At 63.5% G+C, this 16,316-nt stretch overlaps 2 protein-coding genes across 3 annotated transcripts in view; both read right to left on the bottom strand.

Moving 5' to 3' along the window:
• HIGD2A (HIG1 hypoxia inducible domain family member 2A) overlaps window positions 1-15,721 on the bottom strand; it is a 46,248-nt gene extending 30,527 nt beyond the window's left edge. The window contains exon 1 of the mRNA XM_069869100.1: window positions 15,716-15,721. The gene's annotated coding sequence lies outside the window, so the exon portion shown is untranslated. The remainder of the gene's footprint in view (window positions 1-15,715) is intronic.
• CPLX2 (complexin 2) lies at window positions 321-11,416 on the bottom strand. Of its 2 annotated transcripts, none has more exons than XM_069868990.1 (4): window positions 4,337-4,351; window positions 2,535-2,642; window positions 1,941-2,116; window positions 321-1,770 (listed from the first exon to the last, which is right to left on the bottom strand). In XM_069868990.1, the coding sequence occupies exons 2-4, from the start codon at window positions 2,563-2,565 to the stop codon at window positions 1,573-1,575; spliced, it is 405 nt and encodes a 134-aa protein (XP_069725091.1). In that variant the 5' UTR covers window positions 2,566-2,642; window positions 4,337-4,351; the 3' UTR covers window positions 321-1,572. The 2 variants fall into 2 exon arrangements, with proteins under 2 accessions (XP_069725091.1, XP_069725090.1); XM_069868989.1 differs by lacking the exon at window positions 4,337-4,351 and adding an exon at window positions 11,318-11,416 and having other exon boundaries at window positions 322-1,770.
• Window positions 15,722-16,316: the final 595 nt, after the last annotated feature.

The raw sequence follows: 16,316 nt of genomic DNA, 5'->3' as shown, positions 1-16,316 counted from the left end.
GGGGGAGTCCCAGGGCAAGGGGCAGAAGCCGCGTCTGTGGGACTTGGGCCTCGCAGCACTCATCCTTTTCACCCTGTCCCCAACACTGGGGAGGGTGCTTGCAGGGTGAATACAGGGAGGGGGGAGGTGTCTGGACTAGAGAAGGGCTCAGAGCTAAGTGTGTCTTCTCCTTTCTACTGTTGCCTGGTTTGTGTGCTGCCCAGGGTGGGCCCTTTGGCCTCCCCTAGTGTGACGAACTGCCAGGTCTCAGCCCTGAAGGGGCTTGGAGAGCAAGGGAGCTGGTGTGGGGCCCCAGGGAAGCAATGGCTGAGAAGAAGCCGGAGCAATGTACAAATCCCTTTATTTTATTCGTTTGTCAAAGACTAGTTCGAGCAGGATGGTCACAGCATGACTGCGGGACCCCAAGCCGCCCGCCGCCTCCCGGGGGGGGCCCTGGTGAGCAGCTGGGGGCTGTGGTGGAGGAAGCACGGGGAGAGGGGAGCACGGTGCGGCAAGGGACAGGGCGGGGTGAGGGCGTGCCCCCAGATTCCCCAGTTGGGGTGCAAGCAGCAGCTCCCGGGGCCCTTGCCCAGGGATTCCCAGGCCTGGGGGACCCGTGTGTCCAGCCTCAGGTGGGGGCAGCCGGGCACTCCCAGCCTGGGACTGGCCTGGCAGCCCTTGGTCCCGCGCTGGCTTTATTGCAGGGGACAGAGCAGGGCCCCGGCAGCGCGGGCGAGGGGCTCGCAGCTCAGTGCCGCGGGTGGCCCTGGGGACAGCGGGGACGCGGGAGTGGGAGCGTGAGCAGCGGACACGAGGACGCATGGAGCGACGAGGCGCACCCTGGCACAGAGACACTAATGCGAAAACCGGGGGGGGGGGCCAGCAGGGCCGAGACACGGACGAGTGAGCGGTGGGGATGGCAGGGACGGGGCGGGGGGGACGAGGCAGGGGACCCCTGCCCCGCACGCGCCTTTGTACACGGTCGGCGGAGCGCGGCGCCCGCTCCTCCCGGTGCTGAAGTATTGCAGTCTAACTGATATGGCTTTAACTATGGGGCCAGAGATGCGGGGAGGGGGTCCCCTCCAACCCCCCGATGCTGGGGCACAGCGGGCAGCCCCGGGGGACCCCCGTGCCCAGGGGTGGGGGAGCTGCGGGCAGGGCGCCTGGCTTTGTGCTTTGGGCTTCGCCCAGGGCGGGACGGGGCAGGGGGATGGCAGTGCTGGGGACGGGGGCAGGCGAGCAGAGGCCTGCCGGGGTCCCCTGGGAGGGCAGGAGGGGCAGGGCAGGGGGCACGGGGAGTCACCCCGGGGGGGCCGGTAGGGCCTGGGGTGCCCCCAGCCTGCCGCGAGGTTACGTCAGTGCATTTGGTCCCGGTTCACCCTGTCCAGCCAGGGCCGCTCCCCTTTGGCATGGCGGGGTTGGGGGGCCCTGCCTGGACAGGACGGGGCGGGTTTTTGGTCTGATCAAGGGAAGGGGCAGGAGGGGATGTGGAGGGGGTGCAGGGACACCCCCAGGGCCAAGGGAACTGATGGAAGGGTTCAAGGGGAGAGGGCGCCCGTGCCCCAGCACCCTATGGCAGGGTCGGCGGTGCTGTTACTTCTTGAACATATCCTGCAGCGGACCGGGGAGGTACTTGAGGACGGTGTCCAGGATGCTCTCCTCCTCTTCCTCCTCCTCGTCCCCGCAGCCCGCCGGGATCGCCTTCTTGGGGCGCGTCAGGCTGCCCTCACATGGCTGCTCCAGTGCGGCTTTTTCCTCTGCCTCCTTCTCCTCCTTCTTCTTCAGCCCGTACTGCGAGGACATGGGTGCTCAGCAGGGCAGGCAGTGGTGCCTCCCGCGCTGTGCCCCGTGCCCATCACCACTGCCTCAGGCCACCCTCCTCCCTGGCCACGCTGGCTCCCTATCCAAGCCCACCCCGGGTGCCGTGGGCAGGAGTGGGCACAGGGGAGGTGTGTGCCCACCTTGTCACGGATCTGCTGCCGGACTTTCTCCCGCTCTGCTTCCATGCGGGCGTGCTTGGCTTTCCGCTCCTCCTCCTGCTGGCGCAGGGCCTCCTGCCTCTCCTCCTCCTTCTTCTGCGCATCGGGGTCCTTCTCCTCCTCACCCCCCAGCATCTTCCCCATGTCCTTGGTGGCCCCTGCGCAGTACAAGAGCACCGGCTGGTCCCAAAGGCTGCTGCAGCTCAGCAAGGACAACCCGGGATGTCCCCATGGCCACTCACGACGGAGCTGGTTGCAGACAGACTCCTGCGGCTGCAGACATGGGGGAGTGCCCCAGGCTGGCTGTGCAGCCCTAATTCAGTGTAAGTCGAGGGAGATGCCGGCGGCTCCTTCGGTGCTGACACCCAGGGGACCCGCCAGGGAATCCCAGTCAGTGGTGGGAGAGCCAGGATTCCCCAGCCGGTTGTTGCTGGGAAGGGGAGCCCTGCAGGGCAGCTTTGCGCTGCTGCTGGCTCTCCCCGTGGCTCTGTGCCCCCTCCCACTGCGCTCCCTGGGGTGCTGAGCCAGCATCGCTCCCGGAGCGGGGACACCGAGGGGGGAACAGCGCCCACTCACCGCCCAGCGCTTGCTTCATGACGAAGTCCATGGTGCCGGTGTGTGCGTGCGGCTAGGCCGGTGCCCAGCGCTCATCCACTGCTCCCGGGGCTCGCTGACCAGGGCCACCTGTGTGGGCAGAGAGGGACGAGCTTGGGGACGAGGAGCCTGGGCACAAGGGACACGACTGTCCCTGGGGCTGCAGGATGGATCCTCTGTGTCTCCAGCCCCAAATACTTCCAGGATGGGCAGAGGGTGGGTAGATCTGCCTGCTGCCAGCACCTTCTCCCCTCAGACCCCTCCCCACATCCCTACTGGTCTTGGGGATCTGCGGAAGGACCAAGGCAGGGACCCTAGAAGGACTTTTCACCCCTGCGCTGCCCTTAGTGGCGCAGCAGGAGCCCAGGAGGGGGACCCACCATGCCACCTGCTTTGGGAGGGGACGCAGACCCTGCCTGGGGATGCCAGTGTGGCGCAGCCGGACGCAGGATGCTGCGTGCGTGTCTATCTCAATGCATGCGCTTTGCAGAGGGGATGGAGAAGAGGCTGTTGGCAGGTTCTGGCAGTGTTTGCGGGCTGTTGAGGTTGCAAGCAGCAGCCTGTGACTGTGTGCGATCCCGGTGGGTGCTAGGGATGGGGGATGGTGTGCAGGGGCACCGTGTGTGCAGGATGGAGCATGTGTGTGCGCTGTGTGTTTGTGGCCGGCTGTGTTCGCCTGTGCTCCGGGTGTGTGAGCTGTATGTGCAGGCTGTGTTTAGCCAAGAGGGGTGTTTGTGGGTGGCTGCAGGCTGTGTTTGCACAAGGGGGTGTGCACACGCGTGTCTGTGTGTATAAGTTTGTGGGGCTGCAAGCTGCGTGTGCCCACACGGTTTGCAGCCTGTTTGCAAGCTTTGAGTGTGCGCGTGCCTGAGTTTCGGCGTTTGCAAGCTCTGCGGATGATGTGCGTGCAAGGGCTTGCACGGGTGAGCATGTGCACGGAGATTTGCACGCTGTGTGCAGCTTGTACGAGTTTGCATGCTTGGTGGGGGGGGTGTAGGCTGGGTTAATGTGTGCGTGGGGGGGTGCGTGTGTGTGTAGGTCCGTGGGTTTGCAGGCTGCACGGGGTGGCTGCGCACACAAATTTGCAGCCTGTGCCGCGCGTGTGTACGTGTGGGGGTGTTGCAGGATGTTTGCATGCTCTGTGTGTGTGCTGGGGGGGGGACTGCAGGCGGAGGAGGTGTGTGCGGGGGTCCAGGGGTGTTCCTGTGCCCCCTGCATGCTCTGTGCGTGCACCGGGGGGGGGCTGCAGGCTGTGTTCTCAGCCTGGGTGTGCAGTTTGCAGCCCCCACCCCTGCTCTCTGTGACCCGCCGTGGGGTGCTGGGGGGTGCTCCATGAACCCACACCCGGGGAAGTTTGCTGCTTGCAGCCCCGGGGCAGCTTGTGGCACCCGGGTTGGGGGGGAGGGGACGGACTCCTCCAGGCAGTGCTGCCCGGGGACACCGGGGATACCGGGTGCCAAGGGGACACGGGGGGCACCGAGGCTGCGCGGAGGGAGGGCGCAGCGACACCGGGGGACACGGGAGCCGCCGGGACAGCAGGAGACACGGAAGGGGGGCAGGGGACACCGGGCGTGCGAGGAACACCGGGAGCGCAGGGAGGGGGTGCGGAAAACCGGGGTGGGGGAGCACGTACCGGGGGCCAAGGGGACACCGGGAGCGCAGGGGGGTGCGGGGGCACGGGGACCCTTCCCACCCCCTCTCCGCCTCCCCCCGGCCCGCGGGGCCCCGCCCGCCCCGGTGCCGCAGCGGCGGCGCTGTCCGTTCAGCACCCGCGCGGCACTCACCGGCTCCGCCGCCGCCGCCGCCGCCGCTCTCCGCCGCCGCCCCGCCCCGCCCCGCCCCGCCGCGGCACGGCCCCTGCCCGCCCCCGGGAGGCTCCCCCCGCCGCCAGCCCGGCCCCGCGCCGGGGGAAGAGCGGGACCCCCCCCCCCCATCCCCAAACCGGGAAGCTCCGCACAGCCCGGTGCCCGGCGCGGGGAGCCCCGCATCGCATCCCGGGATGCAGAGCAGGATCCCCTTCCCGGGAAACACCGCACAGCCCGGTGCACGGGGAGGCGGGGGAGACCCGCACTGCTCCCCGCGATGCAGACGCGCCCCCCCCCCTCCCCCCCGTCTCGGAAAACGTCGCATATCCCGCCACCGGTGGGACCCCGCATCGCTACCCGGGATGCACACGGGACCCCCTGGACCCCCTCCCTGAAACACTGCACACCCCGGTACCGGGAGGAGCCCCGCATCACTCCCCGGGATGCAAACGGGGACTGAATGGACGCCCCCCACCCCCGGGAAATACCGCACATCCCGGTACCGGTGGACCCCGCATTGCTTCCCGGGATGCATACAGGGGCTGAATGGACCCCTCTCCGGGAAATACCGCACACCCCGGTGCCGGGGGGAGCCACGCATCACTCCCCGGGATGCAGACGGGACCCCCTGGACCCCCTTCTCGCGCTCCTGCAGTGGAGGGATGGGGGGAGAGCATCCTGCGCAGGGTTTATGATTCACCTCCGCAGCATTTAATGGGTGAAACGAGGCATTAATCAGTCGGAGTCAATCGGGAGCAGCAGCCCCCACCCCCCCGCTTCCAATCCTGCACCCGCCTGCTCCCTCAACCGCAGCGGTGGAGCGGGAGTTTAAAGTCCCTGAGAAATCATCTCGTACCCCCTCCCCTCATCCACAGCCACTGCTCGGAGGCCCCAGCTTTGGGTTTTTGGTGCTGACCCTGGGGGGGTCCCACGGTGGGTGGGGGGGATGCTCAGGTAGGGGTTGCTGGGAGGGGCATTAGGACTGTGATGCCCACAGAGCTCAGCACCCCCTTGAGTGGGGGTCCCCAGCAAGGAAAACGGGAGACACCACCCTGCCTGGTCTCCTCACGCCTGCCCGGAGGGAGATGGGCCCCTCCTGCCCCCCTTGAGCACGGGACGGGGCTCCCTTGGGTCTCCCACCCGTGTCCCCACGCACAGAGAGGAGCTGGGGGCGGCTGCGTGCCCCACGCCAGCCCTGCCACCCGGCACAGGGGCAGCCGGCGCCTCCTAATTAATCCAGCCCTGGGTTATTAGAAACAAGATGAGCCCTTCGCAAATCAGATTAGCGGTGCTCTGAGCCAGGCTTTGGGGATAGCTGGTGTTTAACGGCGAGGCTCTGGAGGAGAAGCCCCGCGGGGATGCTCGTGGCTACAGCCTGGAGAAGTGCTGGAGGGGGTCTGGGTGTGGGGCTGTTTTGGGGACCCCCTGCTGCATGCGGGGAGCTGGGATGGGCTGCGGTTGCCCCCACAAGCCTGGCAGTGCGGGCTGCAGAGATGCTGCTGGGGCTGCCGTGGGGAGGATGGAGGCGATGCGGGACGTGGGGCAGCAGCGAGGAGCCATCCTGCAGCTGGGGTGGCCGGAGCTCTGTGCCAGCCCAGAACCTCCAGAGGGAACGCGGCACCGGCAGACCCGCCGGCGCGCACCCACCGCCCTGGTGCACGACCTCTACTGCGGATGGGACAACGGATGGAGGACATTGCCCTTGTCACCCCACTCCCCAAAATACCCTCTTGGCACACCCTGCCAGCCCCAAGCCCGCTGCTTCCTTCTGCCGCGCCACAGCCCAACAACTCCTTTTTGCCACCGCTATAATAAAAATGCCTCCTGCCCTCATGCCCAGCCCCACTCTGCCCACCAGGACCTGGTGGGACAGGCTTGTTGGGCAATGGGACAGGCCTGCGCTTGGCCTGTCTGTCTGTCTGTCTGTCCATCCTGCGGCAGCCCTGCTCTGGGTGCTGACGTCAGCGCTCCCGGCAGCCGGGCGGTGGGCGGGTGGCACCGCTCCTATTGTATTAAAAATAATACAGCGGAGCACAAATTCATTACAGATAAGTGTGACAGCCAGGAGGAATTAACGAGCCCGTCTCTCAGCGCCTGACAAACGCCTCCTTTTGTTCCTGGGATGGGTCCTTGAGTCTTTCAATCTTTGGAGATGCCTCTGCACATTAAATGCATCCTCCCCCAGTAGCTCCCAGTGTGCTGGGGACCGCTCCCAGTATGAGCTGTGGCTAAGCCAGCAGGTCTGTTCCCTGTGCCAGTGCCCAGCACTAAAGCCGTGCTTGCTCTCCTTGAATTTCGGTGGCCTGGAGTGCCGTCCCCAAGCGTGGGACCTCGCACGGGGTGCAGGGTGGCCACGGGGAGGTGGGCAAAGCAGCCCCCGTCCCTGCTGCTGCGGGAAACACGAGGCTCCTGTGAGCTGTGGCCAACCGCCCCGGCACTCCAGCTGCCCGTGTCGGCAGCGCAACGGCAGCTGATGGGTTGGTGGGTGCCCACCCCTACCCTGCCAGCTGGGCTGCCACGGGAAGGGCAGCCGAGGGCTCGTCACCAGCTATCGCTTTGTCCTCCTGCCCCGCACACCGCTGCGGACACCCCTGTAGCTGGGATAAGGATAGGCCCAGGGGATCCCTGAAGTCCCTGAGCTGAGCTGGCTCAGACAGGCATTTGGAGGATGCTCCAGGTGCTGGAAGATTTGCTTGTGCCTGGCACGGGCATGGCTTAGGCACAGCTGTCCCCTGGCATCGCCCTGCACGGTGTCACCCCCGGGGTGGCTGCCTGGCGCTGCCGGGGGAGGGATGGGAGGGACAGTGGGGCAGCGCTGTGGCCAGATGGACGATGAAGCTCTCAACGCTGCCAAGTCCTGCGAGTTGCCTCTGTGCCGGCTCGCGGGGGCAGCGTGGCAGGGATGGAGGCTGTGCGGGTGCCAGGGCCCTGGCACAGCCTCCCTTCTGCTCTCTGCTCGTGCCCAGGGAAAGGGCACGGGGCTGGCTGCCGCATCGCCCACCGCATCTATCAGCAGCACCTGCCCAACCCACTGCTAGGACAATCCCCAGGCCCTGCGGCTGCATGGGGACCCTGCAAGGTCACAGCCCCTGTGGACCCTTGCAAAGCTCCCTGGCAGAGGGAAGCAGGTGCCTGAATACCTGCACCCATCCCTGCAGCGCTGCCAGCCCAGCCTGCTGCCACCCATTAGCACAGGGCAGTTATTTCACTTATTTCCCCCCCATCTCTGCAGAAAATAATTATTGGTCCTTCTCATTGCACCAAGGGATTAAAAGTGGTTAACTCTATTTCCAAAGGCTTTGTTATGTTGGTTTTCCCTGGGCTGCTGCACAAGGCGATTTCCACAGTGCCACTTAGGCAGCTTTTATCAGGTTGTCTTCTGGAGGTAATTGGGTTTTTCAGGAGTCTGTTTAAAATTCGTAACCCAGCCTCTTAAACAAAACAAAAAACAGCAGCCGGGAGAAGAGGAAGAGGCAGCACAAAACACGCAGCAGCTGCAGCCTCTGAAGAGCAGCCCTGGCCCCTTGGGGATGACACCCGGTGGGGACAAGGACAGGGACAGGCACCAGCGCGCTGCAGCATCAGGCTGGAGACAGACCCTCCAGCACAGCGGCTGAGCACAGATTGCAGGGGCAGCCTCTGCCATCCCTGCTGTCCCTCCCACCGGTGACACCGTGCGAGGTGAGGGGGACGCGGGGTCATTCTGTTACACAGTGCTCAGAGCCACCCATATCCAGCTCCTGGGGACGCCAGGGCCAGTGCTCTGCCCCCCCAGCAAGCCACAGCCCCCCTCCCCAGCACATGTGGGTGCCCCCTCAGCACCCACTCCCCTGTTATTCCCCCCATGCCAGGCGCAGGGGGTGAATGTGGGTCTCACTGAGGGGCTGGGGTGGGAGCCGGCAGCGAGTGAGGGGGGCTCCTGCTGCAGCTTGACCTTGGCTCTGCTGTGATGCTTTTCCCAACTGTGGGAGCAGCACTGCGGCAGGGGGCTGGGGTGGCAGGGCCCCCTGAGCTCACCAGAGAGGGACCGAGGAAACGGGCCAAGCCTGCCCCTGCAGCCACCCTCATAGGATGATTTCTGCCCGCTCCATACTCGGAGTCACCCTGGCTCCAGGTTTTGCTGGTTGGACAGAGAAGGCTCCTGCTTGCTGCCCTCCCCGTGCCCTGCTCTGCATGGGCGCAGCAAACCCCCCCTGCAGCAGAGGGGCTCAGGGCTGATGCTTGCGGCTTTTCCTGCTCTCCTGCATCACTCTCATGGGCCCATCTGCGTTAAAACCATCAACATCAGTATCACAGACCCATCTGCATTGCTACCACGGTGCCAACGACATCGCTCCTGCAGCCCAGGCTGCCTCCTCCTGCCAAGCTCCAGCCCGCGGGGTGTGCTGGGCACCCCAATCCTGTCCCTGCCCAGCTCGGTGCCGTGGGGGTCAGGGAGCGGGTGGCGGGGAGCTGCTGCGGCAGATGGTCGGTGAGGCTGCACCACGGCTCCGCACGCAAGGAAGGATGCACGCGTTCCCCAGGAGGGCCGTATGCAGGAGCTGGTTGTGAAGTGGTGCCTGCAGGACCCCAGCGCCTGCTTGTCCCGGGCATGGCAGCCAGCGTGTGAGCCCCGGTGGCTGTGGCTGAAGGAGGGATGGGGCGAGGGGGAAACTGAACCCACAGCTTCCAGCTGTTCCCAGCGTAGCAGCGTCCCAGGATGACGGTAGAGAGGGAGGGGAGCCCTCCAGAACTTTCCCAGAAGACCACGGACACCTACGTCTGTATGAGAGAGAGTGATGTAGGGGCTGAATGTCCCATCGGGAATGCTGAAGGGGACAGGGGCTCAGCTCCAGGCTAAGATGCATCCAGCATAACCAGGATGTCAGCTGCTGCATGACTGAGTGCCTTGGCTTCGCTCTCTGCCCTGCGATGGGGAGCTCTGCTCAGCCAGCCCCACTCTCAGGGCCACCCAGAGCCCCGAGGTACCCATGTCCTGTGAGCACCAGGGGACACCAGGATAGGTGCAACCGGCTGAGGACTGCAGTGGCAACTCCTGACCCCTGTGGCTCCCGGCTCCTCGTGTGCATCCGGCGTCTCTGTGCCATGCATTGTTAAACAGAGGCACTGCAGCCCCTGTTTATCCTGGCGTGGCTGTGTGGGGAGCAGGCTGTAGGAGCCGCGCTGGCTCACAGCAGCATCAGCTGGAAGATTTAGGCTTGCTGCGGATCTGCGTGCTCCCCCAAACAAGTTTCCGACCCTTGGAGTTACTAACCCAGCTACTTTCCACCTCCTCATCTCAGGCAGGATGGGTCCTACCTCCCTGTAAAAAAGCCACTGTGCATCCAGCCTCGGTGCTATCCCCTACACCGCTTTCTCTTGCCCACATAGCAGGTACTTACAGCATTTACATCCCAATCACCATATATAAAAGCCACACTAGCGCTGAGTCCACCCCATCAATATTTATGGCAGGCACGCACACCCGCACAGCTCTGCAGGGGCCGGTGCAGTGCAGAGCTGGGTGCAGCACACCAGGCACTGCTTGGGGAGCAGACAAAAGCCTCCCCGAGCCCCTGCACTGTCTCCCTGTCCCTCCCCATTGCCCCAGACATCCCCTTGGGGGAAGGAGCCAGCCTCTGCACATATTGATGTCCATCCCTGCTGCCCTGGCAGGGACCTATACAGGCACTGATGAGGGAGGTGGTTGGGACTGTGCAGACAGCGGATGCCTGAGGGTTCCCTCCTGGCTCTGTCAGCGTGGGATTTGGGCACCTGCTCCCTGTAGAAAGCCTCAGGAGCTTATAGACACCCTCATTTCACTGGCAGGGGAAAGGTACAAAGGACAAGGGCACGATTAGCTCAAGTCTGGGCATCCAGGTCATAGCAGAGCAGCCCCTGCCTGTCCCTCCTCCAGCTGAAGCTCGCTCAAAAATGAGACCCCAGGTGCTGCTCCCCTGGGGTTCTGCCTCATGCTGGTACAGGCATTGGTTTTGCAAAGATCCTGCAAGCTCTTTAGAGCTCCCAAGATGAGGGCAGAGAGCCTGGGGTGACTCAACTTTCCACTGCACCACCAAGGCTGGAGGGCAGGAGGGATGGAGGAGCTGATATGCCACCACGGCTGGTCCTGCTCTACCCAAACTCCCAGCCTGGCTCTGGGAGAGCATCTGCCTTACAGGGGAGAAGGGCTCACTGCATCCCATGAGAGGGGACGCTTGGGAGCTGAGATGTCCCATACCCCACGCAACGGAGCCGGCTGAGGGCCACTGTGCTGGGGACACCCTGTCCTCCGATAGAGCAGATGGCTGCGTGGTGGGGGGGCTTCGTGGCAGCGTGAGGGGGACATCTGGGTGTCTGGGCTCCAGCCAAACTGCAGCTTGGTGCAAGTGGGATGAGCTTGCGCTGCCCTGGCTTGGGGCGCTGAGAGAGGTGAGATCCCTGCACAATGGGGGCAGCTGGGATGGTGGTGGGGGGGTTCACTGCCCACCCCAGCTCAGACCTCCTCCAGCCTGCTGGTGCTTGGGGTTTCCGCTGCGTCGTGACGCTGGACGGGCACGGCGCCGCTCCAAGAGCTGCTGGAGCTCTGGCCAGAAAATTCAGTCTTGGCTGCTTTCAGTGGGGTTTGGCGCGTACCTTTCCCATCTGGGGACTTTCAAAGGCAAAAAGAAAAGAAAAAAAGAGAAAAAAAAAACAAACCAAAAACCCTGGCCCTGCACCAGCACCACAGTCACAGTCACCTGCCACCGTCCCCAGGCACCATCCACCCTGAAACCCGAGTGCCTCCCTGCTCCCGCGGCCTGAGCCTGGTCCTGAGCTGATCTGGATGCCTCTCACCCTGCATGGAGGTCTCACCAAGATGCCCATGACGAACACCCCATCCTGGAGGGCCCAACTGGCTCTTGCTGAGGCAGCCCCAGGTGTTGGCTCTGCCCCTCCCCATCCATCCCGTGGCTGCACGGTGTCGGTGGCAGCGTTCCCTACCTTGGTGCGTGCAGTGCCGGGCGTTTGCAGGCTTCAGCACCTAACGTAGGAGAACGAGGACCTCGCGGGGGTGGCTGAGCATCGCAGGGAGAGCAGGACCTGCGGGAGACACCGACAGCGAGATGATCAGCTTCAGGGTGCAGCCCCCAAACCAGATGGGGTGGGCAAAGCAGAATCACTTGATGGGTGATGGACAGAGCAGATTGCTGCCTCCTGCCCTCTCCCCCAACCCAAGGGGTCCCAGGGTGGGTCTGTGCATCTCCCAGCACCCCGACCTCCAAGAGCTGCCATGTCCCCACAGGTGGGAGCACAGCAGGGTGTGCAGAGGGTGAGAGGCTGCAGGAGGTTGCAGCCCGTAGGGGTCTTCGCTCCTCTTGTGGATCAGGAACACCACCTCTGCTGCTGGCAGAGGGCTCCTGGCTGCCTCTGCAGACACCCGGCAGTTTGGATGCCTTCATTAAATATTTAGAGGACTCTCAACTCTTTGAGGGTTTTAAAATTTCACATTAACTCTGCCTTCCTCAGTTTGCAAAGGAAGAATTTCTTCTGTGAAGAACACCGTGGCAAGTTAAAATAAGCTGCCAAACAAAAACCCTTGCTCAGACTTCACCGTTTAAGAAAGCCCAGCCCCACTCTGGGGTCCTCACTTCTCCCAGGCCTCAGGAAGCTCCTGCCCTGGGAATCTCATCCCTTCCCTGAATGTCCTTGAAATCCCCTTGTGATGCTCAGGGAGATGCAGGGGGCTCTCCTGGGGGATGCTGGCCTGGGCACGCTGTGCAGAGACACTGCTGGTGGTTTTTGGGGTGGTGCTCCCCGCGCTGATGCCACCGCGACGAGTGCCACGAGTGTGATTTGTGCTCTGCGACTCAGGGAGCAGGTTCCTGGGGAAGTTACAAATTCATCCTGACTTCAAGCAAAGGCTTTTCCTCCACCCAGGGGAAGGAGGGAGGCTTTGACAAATTGGAGATAAATAAATGACCCAGGGGAGCCGGGGGAAGCACAGGCAAACAGCGACGCTGGAGGAGCAGGGGTTGCGATGGATAGAGCCTGCATATTTATTATAAAAGCATTACAGAGCGGGGGGCAGGAGACACCGCCAGCCATGGGTGCAGCACTGGGTTTGGGGAGGGTGCAGGCTCTCCCTGGGTACCCCGAGCTCTGGGGGCTGCAGGGAAGGGGCAAGAGATCCCCAGTGGGACCCCTGAGGAGACCCCAGAACGGTGACTGCTTCCCTGGGAAATGCAGCACTAAAAACTCAGCCTGTAAAGGGCTCGGCAGCAGCATGAAGGTGACCTTTGCTGGGGACAACCGCTGCCTCCTTCGGGTTGCGGGAAGGCTCAGGAGCTTGGTTAGATGGGCTGCAGAGTGCTGGGGGGATGCGGGTCTTGGAGCAGGGGTGGGTTTGTTTCCAGACAGTTCAGCACTAACAAGATGAACTGGGCTGGGACAGGATCAGTCCCTTGCTTTGCTGGTCATGGCTTGGGGGGCAAATCAGCTGCTCTTTGCTGAAAACCCAGAGGGTGGGATGAGCAGCGACCCCCTTGCTCAGGTACCTGATTAGATGTAGGGGATTCTCAGGGTGTTGCTCCAATACCTGCAGTTTTTTTTAATTTTTCTGTGCCAGACCAAAGTGGTTTTTTTTCCTGCCTTTCCAATGGGCAAAGCCTGCCAGCATCACGAAGACGCATCTCACCTGGACAGCTGCACTAGCTCAGTCTGTCTGTCTGTCCAGGCAATCAGACACCAACAACAACCAAAAGCAGAGGACAGAGAAGAACAGAGCAGAGTGACAGCGCCAGGACACATCCAGCTCTGGGGACTGTGGTGCCCACAGGTGCTGGCAAGGCTGCTTCTATCCAGCTAAGGTCTGGACACAAGACAGCATCCAGGGGAAAATGCAGCTCTTCTGCTTTGGCACCTTGAGCTCTCAGCACGCTGCTTTTTAGCTGAGTTTGTCCAAATGTCTGCAGAGGAGGGTGGGCTCGGGAAGGGAAGCAGTGGGGTATGTAGGCTGGGAAACTCTGGACATCTCAAAATGCTTCTCATGCCTAAGGGAAATGCTCTCGTGACCTGCCTTGGGGCTGGCATCAGCTTTGGGTCTGGGCACTGGCAAAGAAGGCTCAGAGCCACGATGCCTGAGCAAAATATCCTCAAACCGGACTCGGTGCTGGCAGCGCGCCACCCTGGCTGTCACACTGGGGTGCAAAGGGCTCGGGGCACCGTGCCACGCTGGGCTGCCCGCAGAGGCAATTCCCAGTTGGCGTCCTGTACATCAGCCAACCTGCCATGCCTTCAAAAAGCAGGGCCTCAGCCTCAAAATGCTCAACACTTCTTGTAGACTTCGTCTTGGCACAGGTCAGGGCAGGTCTGGGTCACATCATCACGGGGCTCTGGGATTTGGCTGAGATGAGCGATGTTGCTGAGCCTCTGGTGTTAGGGCAGGAGGACCAGGTGGGGAGGGATGCACTTGCTGGCCAGGCTGTTTACAGGAGGAGCAGGCACCTGCAGTGCAGAACAGCGTGGAAAAGGTGACAGCGGTTCCTGGTGAGGCACTAGATGACCCAGAGAGACGCTGGAGTCTGGAGAACCTGCAGCTGGAGAGGCTCACTGTCCATGTCTCCACAACCAGGAAGGCTCCACGGAGCCAGGAGAGGTGAAGGGGAAAGCTCCTGGGACAAATGAGCAGAGAGTGCTCACGCGAGAGCAGCCCGCAGGAGTGCAGCTTGTTTACCCTGGCTGAGCAGGCCTGATTGCTCTCTATAAATACACCCGGCAAGTAAACACCGGGGAGGGAGAAGGATCATTTAAACTCAAGGATGATGCTGGCGTACGAACAAATGGGGAGGTCTGGGCAGGAACACCCACAGCCTCCATGCTGTGGGTGACAGCAGATCCACATTTGCTGGGAAGGTCCTGCTCTGGGCAGGGTGGTCCAGCCCCAGCTGTTTGGGTGATGCGTGATGCTCAAGCGCTTGGGCTCAGTGCTGGTGGGAAAAACAGCACCCAGGCTGCAGCGCCTGTGCCCACCTGCCAGACCAGACCTCTCCAGCTCTGGGCTGTGGGGGTACGCGGGTGCCCAGTGCTGGCAGCAGAGGAGCATCAAGCTGCCAGCGGTCACCATCTCTTCCCCAGAGGCTTTGTCTGCAATGCCAGACTTCCCAGCGCTTGGTGCTAAGACCATGATGGGCAACTCGACGTGGCTCCCTTTGGTGCCCGACGAGCAGCATCAGGCCTGGTGGGCTGCGCCCAGCAGCAGCCTCTGCAGAAACCAGGGAAGAATCAAGGTGTGAACCACAATGATCCTCCAGTACTGCGAGGTGTTAATAGCTCTGTCTCGCTGGGGTCATTTCAAACTAATGCAATCAAAGAAACAAACACTCAGCCTCTAGACAAGGCAGACTGAGATTTTTTTTTTTTTTCCTGTGCTGCTGCCTCAGCTGAGCCGTCTCCAGTTTCCCCAGGATGGTGAGGGCTGGATATTGGGTCAGTACTACCAGCCAGAGGCTGAGCTCCCCATTTCCCCTGGCCACACCGCAGCCTGTTCTGGTACCACTCAGGGAAACGAGGGCAGGTTTGGCAGTGAGGACACCTCTCTGTTCCCCACGCTTGGCCCATCCTTCTAAATCCTCTATTTGCCAAACCCAGCACCTCGGTATGACTCAAATTGCTCCGGCTCCTTCACCAACCTTGGCTAGCGGCTGCCTGGCTGGTGGCACAGAGAAGCCCTGAGCTGCCAGCCCTGTCCTGAGCGAAGGTGTTAGCCCAGCTTTGCCGCTCTGACTCACTGCGCTGCCTGCCTCAGGCAGCAGCTGCCCGGTCACGCTCGTGCCATGCGGGTGGCAGTGTCGCCGTGTGCCGCCAGGCCTGATTCCCAGCAGGCAGCTGCCCTGCGCGCTGCAGTCACCGGCAAGGAGAGGGGCTGGAGCGTGGGGCATCCCTGGAGGGATGCTTAGCGGGGAGAGGGGCTGGAAATTGGGGCTGGAGATCCGTTAGCGGGGGGGGGTGGACCACAGAGCTGGGATGCTCCACAAGCGGTTGGACTTAGCTGCAGAGAGCAGGATGGAGGAGGGAGATGTGATGAAGAGGCGTGGGAAGAGCCTGGTGGGGCAGCAGGAGCTCCCACAGCAGAGGTGGAGGGTGGGGGGAGCGCCTTGCCCCCCCTTCCCACGGCCCCGCTCTGCAGAGCGCACACCCCGCAGGGCGCGGGGAGTCGGGGGGTGCAAACCACTGCCCGGGGGCTCACAGCCCTCCTCCTGCCACCCCCTCCGCATCGGCGTCCCCCGAGCCTCCCCAGCCCTGGGGAGGCGGGGGGACACACACTCCGGGGCTGCTCAGCCCTGCATCCCGCATCCCGCACCTGCTTCCAGCATCCCGCATCCCGCACCCCGCATCCCGCACCCCGCGGCCGCCGCCCCGTTACATAACCGGCGGCCCCGGGAGGCTCGTGGGGCCGGTGCCCGTGCCCCCCCCGGGCTCTGCGGCACGGCGGACCCGCCCCCGGCCCGGTCCCGGCCCCGCACCCACCTGGCTGGGCTCCGGTGCGCCCCGGCGCAGGGAAGGAGCCGCCGCCGGAAGGGAGGCGGGAGCCCTGGCGGTAACGGGGAGGAGGGGAAGGGGGGTAACCGGTGCTGGCTCCCCCTCCTCCGCACGGCCTCCCGGGCGGGGCCGCCGCCGTACCCGCCCCCGGCCCGCCCCGGGCCCCCGGCGGCAGCCCCCGGAGCCCAGCCCGCCGCTCCCCCCCGGTACCGGTAATTGCCTCCCCCCCGGTACCGGTAATTGCCATCTCGCTAGGCATCCCCTGCAGCAGTCAGCCCCCAGTACCCAAGCATCCCTCCCAGTACCCAACCATTCCCCGCAGCACTTAGTTATCAGCCCCCAGTAGCCAGGCATCCCTCCCAGTACCCAAGCATCCGCTGCAGCGCTCAGGAATCAGCCCCCAGTACTCAACCATTCCCTGCAGCACTCAGGAATCAGCCCCTAGTAGCCAGGCATCCCTCCC

Source organism: Phaenicophaeus curvirostris, chromosome 15 (assembly GCF_032191515.1).
Source record: "Phaenicophaeus curvirostris isolate KB17595 chromosome 15, BPBGC_Pcur_1.0, whole genome shotgun sequence".
In the NCBI taxonomy this organism is placed as follows: domain Eukaryota; kingdom Metazoa; phylum Chordata; class Aves; order Cuculiformes; family Cuculidae; genus Phaenicophaeus; species Phaenicophaeus curvirostris.
This window is presented reverse-complemented; position numbering and strand designations above follow the sequence as displayed.

Coding starts and splice junctions, on each gene's coding strand:
- CPLX2 (XM_069868989.1), bottom strand. CDS start 2,565: ATGGACTTCGTCATGAAGCAAGCGCTGGGCG. Junction 2,117..2,534: donor CATGAAGCAAGCGCTGGGCG/GTGAGTGGGCGC, acceptor TGTACTGCGCAG/GGGCCACCAAGGACATGGGG. Junction 1,771..1,940: donor GGCAGCAGATCCGTGACAAG/GTGGGCACACAC, acceptor ATGTCCTCGCAG/TACGGGCTGAAGAAGAAGGA.